At 43.2% G+C, this 13,092-nt stretch overlaps 1 protein-coding gene across 1 annotated transcript; it reads left to right on the top strand.

The window, feature by feature from the left end:
* The first annotated feature begins 6,113 nt into the window (after positions 1 to 6,113).
* LOC124149511 (putative proline-rich protein 21) lies at positions 6,114 to 7,901 on the top strand. Its single transcript, XM_048381547.1, has 2 exons — positions 6,114 to 6,121; positions 6,731 to 7,901. Exons 1-2 carry the CDS (start codon positions 6,114 to 6,116, stop codon positions 7,899 to 7,901), a joined length of 1,179 nt encoding a protein of 392 aa, XP_048237504.1.
* Positions 7,902 to 13,092: the final 5,191 nt, after the last annotated feature.

The following is a 13,092-nucleotide window of genomic DNA, read 5'->3' as shown; positions in this document are numbered from 1 at the left end:
TTTTAATTGACTGATAAGCTTTTAGTTAAATAATATATTTAATATCTCAGTCCTAACCAGTTTAGGGATGTTTTGTCCTCATCGCATAATGTAATCAACTCATACTTTCTAATTTATCAGGTTATTGTTTTAAAATGAATCCCTTGATATAAATGGAAAATCTAATTTTACAGCAAGAAATATTTTGAGCCCCTTGATTTTTTAATATGCGAAAAATCGTGGCGATATTACGAACTACTTATCCGAAAAACGTCAAATTTGAAATTTCCCATCTTACTCTATCATCCAATTCGTTCATTATTATCATACGACTTATACTGGAAACCAATATATCTTACAATACTGGAAGGTTTTAGGTATTTCCGAGTACCCCCGAACCTTGTTAGGAGTATATTTCCGGCTATATAGTTGTAACAGCTATAGTCACAAAAAAAGCATTTCATAATGCACATCACAACATTAACATGTTCACATTCAATAAACACAAAGGAATAGATACAATAAGACAAGATTCCCAACAGATAACCAAAATATATTTGAACATACAACAACATGTAAAAGAGGCTCACCCATTTGTGGAATAGGGCCTAATATGGATAGCTGCAATCCTGACCAAACTGTCATTACGTCAAATGTGCCCTGCGTGCCCTGAAAACGACATGTCAAACTTGAACACTCAGGCGAATCAAGCACACACACACACGTCAATTGCCAGCATGCGACAATCCAACAACAAGGAGTTGGAACATCACACAATTGACAACTGATAACAAATGGACCTGACTTACATTACAGCCGACCCACAAAATAACCCTAAATTACTGCCACCAATACAATATGTCTTTAATACAGTTTTAAACCATATTATACTTTTTATTTGATTTTCACAAAACAATGTAAAACTCCATTACCTACTAACGACAATAAACTGTTATTGCAAAGTTCTTCATAAAATATGTTAGAAGTCATAACAACGTAGTTATGATCAAAGTCAGTGCAAACTCTTATCAACAAAGCGGGAACAACACTTCATCCCATAAAACATTAATATTTTTTCAGTTCAAATTGAAAAATCTTGCATCCACAATTATCTTCAAAATGTTTTATTCTAAAAAAACATATCGTTTTATATTGCTCTGGGATACTGGGATGACATAAATCGGGTTTGTGGGAAAGTCTACTACTAATGCAGCTGTTTCAAGTGAATGTGGTTGTTATGTTATTTGTTGTGAATCGTTTACAAGATGTGAACACTATATGTGAACTTGTATGTGTATGAAGGATATTAGATATACAAAATAATGCTAGTATGTTAAAGAGATGGGACGAACATTCAATACAAATGTAAAGATATTACCTAATACATATGATAATTATGTGTGGGATGATCAAGATGTCGTATAGTTTATTTGTTACTTCCAGAATTCTTCACAGAGTGTTGCAAACTGTTACATTCATTCATTCTTTATAAGTTACATGACTATTTTAATATTGTTTCTTATTTGCTTCATATACACTAAAAGCATCAAAGAAGATATATACATGACCAAATCATGAAAAATATTGGAGGGAGGGTATTGCTAAAAAATTAAACTTTTATACAGCTATTGTAGAAGTTGAGATCAAGTTTATGTTAGCATTGCCAACTTGTGATATTGTTCAAAGCGGCGTAAAATCAAACTCACTCACTACGATTATCATTAATATTATTGACGTGTATCATAATCCACTGCTTACCTATCATGTTTGTACCACCATGCTATATCGTCTATGCTTACGAGCAGACAGGCTCAAATGTTAAACTGGTAACCTAACTCTGGGTTAAAACCAGTATGTTTATCCTCATGGCATGCCATGATAAAACCTGAACTCTTTGGTGTCAGTCAATATATTGGAAGAGTCCAGTGTTGTGAGTGGGTGTCTGGATTAAGGAAACATCAATTATAGCCATAACAAAAGTGTGACGCTGTATGTATATGCTTAAACATCGATGTTTTTAAAACATGACTACAGTTCATCGCACTGAGTGTGCATTGAGGGTGTGTAGCATTAACTACGTGAGCCAACTTGCAGTGGGTAAATTTCGTGATATCATTCCCATGTTGCCACACATTTTGGACACCTCGCTAACTTACTGTTGTATTAACTATGATTCTGATTCACTGATAGACAGTTGTATTTAACCTTTTACCGAACAAATAAGCTCAAATAGACGTTTCTCTGACGCCTGGATGATGTCTTTCATACTAGTATTTTGCTCAATCTTTGGGATGTTGCCGTGTTTCTTGTTGAAGGCACAAACGTTCATGAAGGTTTATAAGTACTGAAGAAAGGTCCCCGTCTGTATATGCCACTACACTTGTCTCCAGCTGCAATTAGGATTATGCTTACGCGCGTTGTGTGGATTTAACCGTGTCAGTGCACCAAACAGTCAGCAGATATACATATACGGACATGTTTTGTCAGTTTTGATTTGTAGTTCTTTGGTATGTGATTAGGGTAAAATAAAAAAACCACTGTAATACTGATTGGGACAATGTTTACCAAGGTCTGGGCCAGGTCTGCTTGAACTAGACCCGCACGCAGACTACTACATCCGACGATTATCTGTTACTTCCGGTTTCAAGGTTAATTATTGTCGTGTAATCCCCCCACCCCAACCCCACTCTTGTTGACATTATTCACGAATTATCACTTTGCAATATAAAGTTGCCCGTGGGGCATAGTTCTTGTAAATGGACCAAACCGCTTGTGACGTCAAGATTTTCACTTCCCTCAAGCAATGTTTCCTGCCAGTGTCACATATTGTTTACCTGCTGATAAATAATTAGAAGTGACAGCCTTGTGTCTGGGGCGATATACTGCTTCTGTCTATCTCTCACGCTGTACACCTCGTACCTCACTTAATAGAAATCCTATTTTAGGATGAAGCTTGAAATTATATTCATTGAGTAAATGGAATGTCTGTGTGTGTCCATTCAGGGCTAAATATTGAAATGTGGCTGTCCCGACACGCGATGATGGACTCAAATATTGGCATATTGGAAATGTCAACTAAACGCATTTTGACAATTCTTGCCATTAGGGAATACCAAAGCCTTAGTTATTATTTGTGTTATTGTTGTTTTGTTCGAGGTGTCTGTGTGATGGGATGAGGAGGGGGGCGTGTGAATATATATAGTTTATGAATCTGAAATATCGAATGTCCATATTTATACGTATAATATGTCCATGAGTACGTAATAAAAAGATAAATAGCAAGTGTTATGTGAAACAGCTCTTCTTTATATGTGAAGTACGTTTTCTCCTCTCAGGAGTTCCTCAGCGCGTGGCTGTTACAACATGATGTCATTATACTAATATCTGTAGAGATGTACAATGACCTCTCATCGATGAAGCAAGGTAGTGTACATAGATGTACATTGACCTGACCTTAGTCACTCACTCACTCACTCACTCACTCTTCACACTGCGAGAATCAACGTAGCAAATACATCTAGAAATGTCAGGGAAACGTTTTGTATCTTCTGGAAGTCTTATTCTAAGTTGCTGTTGCAAACCATCTCTGTGTGAAAAACTCATTCCAGTCATCGATGTCGGAATTGAATGAACTTTGGTATAGTTAGCCAGAGAGGAAGGGCCATCAAACGTCAGTGCAGATAAGTTAGTTGCACAATTATTCTGGTTAATATCTTACATGTGATGAAACAATCACTTCAACCTCATCCAAAGGCAATATCCTGTGGATATATCGCTTGTAGGTAAATCGGAATAAGTGCTCATTCAATCAAACAAATAAGCTCTCAGTTCATTGCTGGAAGAATCATTGCAGATATTTTCATAATATACTGAGTCAAATTAAAAACTTCACATTTTTAAAAGTAATCCCAAACGGGCAAATGTATCAGAGAAGGTAATTTTTAATCATTAATGTCCAAAGAAGGATTTTAATTAACGGTGGTAACCATAATTTGTTCCAAGCACCTACGGTATTCGGTAATAACATCAACAGTTTAAATCATAAGGCCAAGCACGAGAATCTGATGGCACACAAGTTCAGTAGCGTGTATGGCCACCATGTGCGTTGAGAACTGCCACACAACGCCTCCGCGTTGTGAACACAAGATTGGGAAGACGACGCCATTGTTGCTGCAAAATGGTGCCAAGATCTTGCAAATTCTGTGGTTGGTTCTGGAGAGTGCGCAGACTTCTGCCAAGAGCATCCCAGACGTGTTCGATGGGATTGAGGTCGGGAGACCTTGACGGCCAGTCCATGACGTTGACTCCCGCATTCTGAAGGAAATTCCTTGTCAAAGTTGTTGTGTGGGGTCTGGCATTGTCGTGTTGGAAGAGTCAACCGGGTCCATGTGCTGCCATAAAAGGCAGAAGTTATGGTGCCAGTACCTGGTCGCGGTAGGCAGCTACGTTGAGGGAACTGGACACATATGGGGTCAAATGCTAAGTGTCTTGGCAGATGTATATAGCATTGAGAGATGATATAAGTGTTGTGACCTTGTAGCAGAGATGAGGTATATATAGTGTGCTGGCAGATGTATATAACATAGATATGAGGTATATATAGTCTCCTAGCAGATGTATATAACATAGAGATGAGGGAAATATATAGTCTACTGGCAGATGTATATAACACATAAATGAGATATATATATATATATATATATATATATATATATATATATATATATATATATATATATAGTGTGTGCTGGCAGATGTATATTACACATAAATGAGATAGATATATATATATATATATATATATAGTGTGCTGGCAGATGTATGTAACACATAAATGAGGTAAAGTGTGCTGGCAGATGTATATAACATAGAGATGAGGTACATATAGTGTACTCGCAGATGTATATTACACATAAATGAGAGATATATATATATATATAGTGTGCTGGCAGATGTATATAACACATAAATGAGGTATAGTGTGCTGGCAGATGTATATAACATAGAGATGGGGTATATATAGTGTGCTGGCTGATATGCATAACACATAAATGAGGTATATATGGTGTGCTGGCTGATGTGCATAACACATAAATGAGGTATATATAGTGTACTGGCAGATGTGCATAACACATAAATGAGGTATATATAGTGTACTGGCAGATGTATATAACACATAAATGAGGTATATATAGTGTACTGGCAGATGTGTATAATACATAAATAAGGTACATATAGTGTACTAGCAGATGTATATAACATAGAGATGAGGTATATATAGTGTACTGGCAGATGTATATAACACATAAATGAGGTATATATAGTGTGCTGGCAGATGTATATAACATAGAGATGAGGTACATATAGTGTACTAGCAGATGTATATAACATAGAGATGAGGTATATATAGTGTACTGGCAGATGTATATAACACATAAATGAGGTTTATATAGTGTGCTGGCAGATGTATATAACACATAAATGAGGTAAATGTAATGTACTAGCAGATGTATATAACACAGAGATGAGGTATTTTTAGTGTGCTGGCAGATGTATATAACACATAAATGAGATTTATATAGTGTGCTGTCAGATGTTTATAACACATACATGAGGTATATATAGTGTGCTGACATATGTATATAACACATAAATGAGGTATATATAGTGTGCTGTCAGATGTATATAACATAGAGATGGGGTATATATAGTGTGCTGTCAGATGTATATAACACATAAATGTGGTATATATAGTGTGCTGTCAGATGTATATAACACATAAATGAGGTATATATATAGTGTGCTGTCAGATGTATATAACATAGAGATAAGGTATATATAGTGTGCTGACAGATGTATATAACACATAAATAAGGTATATATAGTGTGCTGTCAGATGTATATAACATAGAGATGGGGTATATATAGTGTGCTGTCAGATGTATATAACACATAAATGAGGTATAGATAGTGTACTGGCAGATGTATTTTAACACAGAGATGAGGTAAATATAAGGTATGTATATATATATATATATATATAGTAAGGGTTGCGTAGACAGCAACTGAAACTGTTGAACATTTATATAACTGAATTTGACACCGAACAGGAAAAGCTCTCATAATACTACATTATGTCCAGGTACGCAACACATACGTCTGGGTACAAGAATCACTTCACTAGTTTTGGTCATGTTGCTATCATCTCTTTGTACAGGTGTGAACTATGCAAATCAAATGTGCAAAATGCAACAGAGAAAAAAAATGAAAAAGAACAATGGATATCGATAGCCCTTTAGTAGATCCCGCGAAGATCAACTGGTGGACAAAAGAAGTATACACTTGAACACTTGAAAAAAAAGGATTTGACGAAAAACTTATACACGTTTTCAAAACTTCCATTGTGTGTTGTGAAAGCGTGCAGAACGGAGAGTCCCCCGCGAAACCAACGAGGAGCAGGTCAACAGCCAGGCATTCACGGGAGAAACCTCCAGGGACAGTTTAAATATAGCTCGTTTCTGAAGACGTTTTCAGTGAAGCCGTGACATTCGGCCAGATAAAATAATTAAAAGTGTTACAAGACAAACACTTCAATGAGTGCAGTTATTTAGTAGGTCTTCGATTCTCACATCCATTACTCCATCCATACACCCACTCCTCAATCCATACACCAACTTCTCCATTCATACACCTACTCCAGACCCCTCACACCCACTACTCCATCCATACACCAACTCCTTCATCCTTACAGCCACTCCTTCATCCATACACCCACTCCTTCATCCATACACCCACCCCTTCATCCATACACCCACTCCTTCATCCATACAGCCACTCCTTCATCCATACAGCCACTCCTTCATCCATACACCCACTCCTTCATCCATACAGCCACTCCTTCATCCATACAGCCACTCCTTCATCCATACAGCCACTCCTTCATCCATACAGCCGCTCCTTCATCAATACAGCCACTCCTTCATCAATACAGCCACTCCTTCATCCATACACCCACTCCTTCATCCATACAGCCACTCCTTCATCCATACACCCACTCCTTCATCCATACACCCACTCCTTCATCCATACACCCACTCCTTCATCCATACACCCACTCCTTCATCCATACACCCACTCCTTCATCCATACACCCACTCCTTCATCCATACACCCACTCCTTCATCCATACACCCACTCCTTCATCCATACACCCAATCCTTCATCATTCAGCCGCTCCTTCATCCATACAGCCACTCCTTCATCAATACAGCCACTCCTTCATCCATACACCCACTCCTACATCCATACAGCCACTCCTTCATCCATACACCCACTCCTTCATCCATACACCCACTCCTTCATCCATACACCCACTCCTTCATCCATACACCCACTCCTTCATCCATACACCCACTCCTTCATCCATACAGCCACTCCTTCATCCATACACCCACTCCTTCATCCATACACCCACTCCTTCATCCATACAGCCACTCCTTCATCCATACAGCCACTCCTTCATCAATGCACCCACTCCTTCAACCATACAGCCACTCCTTCATCCATACAGCCACTCCTTCATCCATACAGCCACTCCTTCATCCTTACACCCACTCCTTCATCCATACAGCCACTCCTTCATCCATACACCCACTCCTTCATCCATACAGCCACTCCTTCATCCATACACCCACTCCTCCCCTCTCACGACCACAACTCCACCCATACACCCACTCCTCTATCCCTACACCCACTCCTCCATCCATACGCCCACTCCACCCTTCTCACGCTCACTTCCCCCGTCTCACACCTACTCCACCCCTCTCACACCCACTCCTCCATTCCTTCACCTAGTACTCCATCCTCACACCCACTGCTCCTTTCTTACACCCACTCCTCCATCCTTACACCCACTCCCCTAAACATACACCCATTCCTCAATCCCTACACTCACTCCACCCCTCTCACATCCACTCCTCCACCCATACACCAACTACTCCATCCATCCACCCACTCCTCCCCTCTCACACCCACTACTCCATCCATCCACCCACTCCTCCCCTCTAACACCCACTACTCCATCCATACACCCACTCCTCCCCTCTCACACCCACTACTCCATCCATACACCCACTCCTCCCCTCTCACACTCACTCCTCCATCCATACACCCACTCCTCCCCTCTCACACCCACTACTCCATCCATACACCCACTCCTCCCCTCTCACACTCACTCCTCCATCCATACACCCACTCCTCCCCTCTCACACTCACTCCTCCATCCATACACCCACTCCTCCCCTCTCACACCCACTACTCCATCCATACACCCACTCCTCCCCTCTCACACCCACTACTCCATCCATACACCCACTCCTCCCCTCTCACACTCACTCCTCCATCCATACACCCACTCCTCCCCTCTCACACCCACTACTCCATCCATACACCCACTCCTCCCCTCTCACACTCACTCCTCCATCCATACACCCACTCCTCCCCTCTCACACCCACTACTCCATCCATACACCCACTCCTCCCCTCTCACACTCACTCCTCCATCCATACACCCACTCCTCCCCTCTAACACCCACTACTCCATCCATACACCCACTCCTCCCCTCTCACACTCACTCCTCCATCCATACACCCACTCCTCCCCTCTCACACCCACTACTCCATCCATACACCCACTCCTTCATCCATACACTCACTCCTCCCCTCTCACACCCACTACTCCATCCATACACCCACTCCTTCATCCATACACTCACTCCTCCCCTCTCACACCCACTACTCCATCCATACACCCACTCCTCCCCTCTCACACCCACTCCTTCATCCATACACTCACTCCTCCCCTCTCACACCCACTACTCCATCCATACACCCACTCCTCCCCTCTCACACCCACTACTCCATCCATACACCCACTCCTCCCCTCTCACACCCACTCCTTCATCCATACACTCACTCCTCCCCTCTCACACCCACTACTCCATCCATACACCCACTCCTCCTCTCTCACACTCACTACTCCATCCATACACCAATCCTCAATCCATACGCCCGCTCCACCCCTCTCACGCTCACTCCTCCCGTCTCACACCTCCTCCACCCCTCTCACACCCACTCCTCCCGTCTCACACCTCCTCCACCCCTCTCACACCCACTCCTCCATTACTTCACCTAGTACTCCATCCTCACACCCACTCCTCCTTTCTCACACCCACTCCTCCATCCTTACACCCACTCCTCTACCCATACGCCCACTACTCAATCTATACACCCACTCCTCCCCTCTCACACCCACTACTCCATCCATACACCCACTCATTCCCTCGCACACCAACTCCTTCATCCGTACACCAACTCCTCCACCCATACACCCACTACTCCATCCATACACCCACTCCTCCCCTCTCACACCCACTACTCCATCCATAAACCCACTCCTCAATCCATACACCCACTCCTCCCTCCTTACTCCCACTGTTCCCTCTTTATATCCACTCCTACTTCTCACTCCCTGTCCTTCCTCCGTACACCCACTCCTCCCTCCACTGTTCCCTTTTTATATCCACTCCTACTTCTCACTCCCTGTCCTTCCTCCGTACACTCACTCCTCCCTCCACTGTTCCCTCTTTATATCCACTCCTACTTCTCACTCTCTGTCCTTCCTCCTTACACCCACTCCTCGCGCCCTACACTCACTCCTCCCTCCTTACTCCCACTGTTCCCTCTTTATATCCACTCCTACTTCTCACTCTCTGTCCTTCCTCCTTACACCCACTCCTCGCGCCCTACACTCACTCCTCCCTCCTTACTCCCACTGTTCCCTTTTTATATCCACTCCTACTTCTCACTCTCTGTCCTTCCTCCTTACACCCACTCCTCGCGCCCTACACTCACTCCTCCCTCCTTACTCCCACTGTTCCCTCTTTATATCCACTCCTACTTCTCACTCTCTGTCCTTCCTCTTTACACCCACTCCTCGCGCCCTACACTCACTCCTCCCTCCTTACTCCCACTGTTCCCTCTTTATATCCACTCCTTCTTCTCACTCTCTGTCCTTCCTCCTTACACCCACTCCTCGCGCCCTACACTCAATCCTCCCTCCTTACTCCCACTGTTCCCTCTTTATATCCACTCCTACTTCTCACTCTCTGTCCTTCCTCCTTACACCCACTCCTCGCGCCCTACACTCACTCCTCCCTCCTTACTCCCACTGTTCCCTCTTTATATCCACTCCTTCTTCTCTCTCCCTGTCCTTCCTCCTTACACTCACTCCTCGCGCCCTACACTCACTCCTCCCTCCTTACTCCCACTGTTCCCTCTTTATATCCACTCCTACTTCTCTCTCCCTGTCCTTCCTCCTTACACTCACTCCTCGCGCCCTACACTCACTCCTCCCTCCTTACTCCCACTGTTCCCTCTTTATATCCACTCCTACTTCTCTCTCCCTGTCCTTCCTCCTTACACTCACTCCTCGCGCCCTACACTCACTCCTCCCTCCTTACTCCCACTGTTCCCTCTTTATATCCGCTCATACTTCTCTCTCCCTGTCCTTCCTCCGTACACCCACTCCTCCCTCCACTGTTCCCTTTTTTCCGCTCATACTTCTCTCTCCCTGTCCATTACTCCAACTGTTCCCTCTTTATATCCGCTCATACTTCTCTCTCCCTGTCCTTCCTTCGTACACCCACTCCTCCCTCCACTGTTCCCTCTTTATATCCACTCAAACTTCTCTCTCCCTGTCCATTACTCCAACTGTTCCCTCTTTATATCCGCTCATACTTCTCTCTCCCTGTCCTTCCTCCGTACACCCACTCCTCCCTCCACTGTTCCCTCTTTATATCCACTCCTACTTCTCACTCCCTGTCCATTACTCCCACTGTTCCCTCTTTATATCCACTCCTACTTCTCACTCCCTGTCCTTCCTCCGTACACCCACTCCTCCCTCCACTGTTCCCACTTTGTATCCACTCCAACTTCACTCTCCCTATCCATTACTCCCACTGTTCCCTTTTTTTCCACTTCTACTTCTCTCTCCCTGTCCTTCCTCCGTACACTCACTCCTCCCTCCACTGTTCCCACTTTATATCCACTCCAACTTCTCTCTCCCTGTCCATTACTCCCACTGTTCCCTCTTTCTATCCGCTCATACTTCTCTCTCCCTGTCCTTCCTCCGTACACCCACTCCTCCCTCCACTGTTCCCTTTTTTTCCACTTCTACTTCTCTCTCCCTGTCCTTCCTCCGTACACTCACTCCTCTCTCCACTGTTCCCACTTTATATCCACTCCAACTTCTCTCTCCCTGTCCATTACTCCCACTGTTCCCTCTTTATATCCGCTCATACTTCTCTCTCCCTGTCCTTCCTTCGTACACCCACTCCTCCCTCCACTGTTCCCTCTTTATATCCACTCCAACTTCTCTCTCCCTGTCCATTACTCCCACTGTTCCCTCTTTATATCCACTCCTACTTCTCACTCCCTGTCCTTCCTCCGTACACCCACTCCTCCCTCCACTGTTCCCACTTTGTATCCACTCCAACTTCACTCTCCCTATCCATTACTCCCACTGTTCCCTCTTTATATCCGCTCATACTTCTCTCTCCCTGTCCTTCCTTCGTACACTCACTCCTCCCTCCACTGTTCCCTCTTTATATCCACTCCTACTTCTCTCTCCCTGTCCTTCCTCCTTCCACCCACACCTCTCCAGTCACACCCTTACGTCCACACCGCTGTCTCTACTTCATGTGCTAAATGTCTGAGCACACTGGTCACTCCACACGAGTATAGATTAGAGACATTGTCGGAGATTTAATACAAACTGAGTGTTTTCACTTTTACAGGGAGGCACTTACGACAGTGATGAATACAATGATTAACACAGTGTATGATCGCTTTACTGGCAATTAATTTTTTTGTAAAGAAGAAAGGTTTTATAACGCCAAAGTAGTTACACCTGGTAAGAGTAAGTGTTCAGCTTCGTGTGTGGGAGTGTGATATATAATTATATCGTGTTAATAAAATATAGTTTCTTTAAATCGTTTCACGCTACACCCTCGCATTATTTCGTAACAGTTGCCTCAGCGGCATAAACAGTCCATACAATGAAAGCGTGGTTGTCATCGTGTGATGTTGCTTGGCTCTGTTGCGCTGATGCTTGCGTGGGAGTACAGCGGAGTAGATCCTTTGGGAAACCTAGGTCGGTGCTGCTGACGGACAACGTCGAGTAACCAGATGTAATGATTTCTTCCCAAACACTTCCATTTTCTACCTGAATCGATGTCGGATCATAAATACAATTTCCTTTCCTGACGGTCGACTTAATACATGATCCTTCTTACGCTCTTTTACTGTGAACATTTGATAGCATTTACATATACCATATATGGTATTTCAGGTGCAATCGTTATTACATACTATCGAACACTATATGAGTTTCCCTGGTAGAGAATCCGGTTGTAACGATTCGTATCTACCGGAGGGTACACGAATGGAGTCAGGAGTGTGAAATCTGTTTTGATGTGTTATTCACTTTCAACACAGGAAGCCAAATATCTAAAGAGGGTTTTCTCTTATTTCTGCCTGGCTACATATTTAACATGATAAAGTTTCGGTGGGGGCTGTAACAAGATCCTGACATTCCTGGGTTAATGTCATATCTTGGACCATCCTGTCAGATTCCTGCCAGAGAGCCAGTGAGGACATCTTGGGATAAGGACTTCTCAGTGCTAACGGTGTTCCTTCAAAGCTCTAATCGCGTCCGAGGAGCGGACAGAGAGGAGTGAAATCAATAGCCGTCGATCGCCTTACTTTAACTATCACAAAGACGGTTCACATGCATACTACCTCTAATATCACTCCCACTTGTAACTGGTACGCCAGTGTAGAATTCCAGTATTCTCCTGTTAGACACATATGGGGTCAAATGCTAAGTGTCTTGGCAGATGTATATAGCATTGAGAGATGATATAAGTGTTGTGACCTTGTAGCAGAGATGAGGTATATATAGTGTGCTGGCAGATGTATATAACATAGATATGAGGTATATATAGTCTCCTAGCAGATGTATATAACATAGAGATGAGGGAAATATATAGTCTA

Source organism: Haliotis rufescens, unplaced genomic scaffold, assembly GCF_023055435.1.
Source record: "Haliotis rufescens isolate VD_foot unplaced genomic scaffold, xgHalRufe1.0.p SCAF_4, whole genome shotgun sequence".
Classification (NCBI taxonomy): domain Eukaryota; kingdom Metazoa; phylum Mollusca; class Gastropoda; order Lepetellida; family Haliotidae; genus Haliotis; species Haliotis rufescens.
The sequence above is the reverse complement of the archived record's forward strand: the minus strand, read 5'-3'. Positions and strand labels throughout refer to the sequence as shown.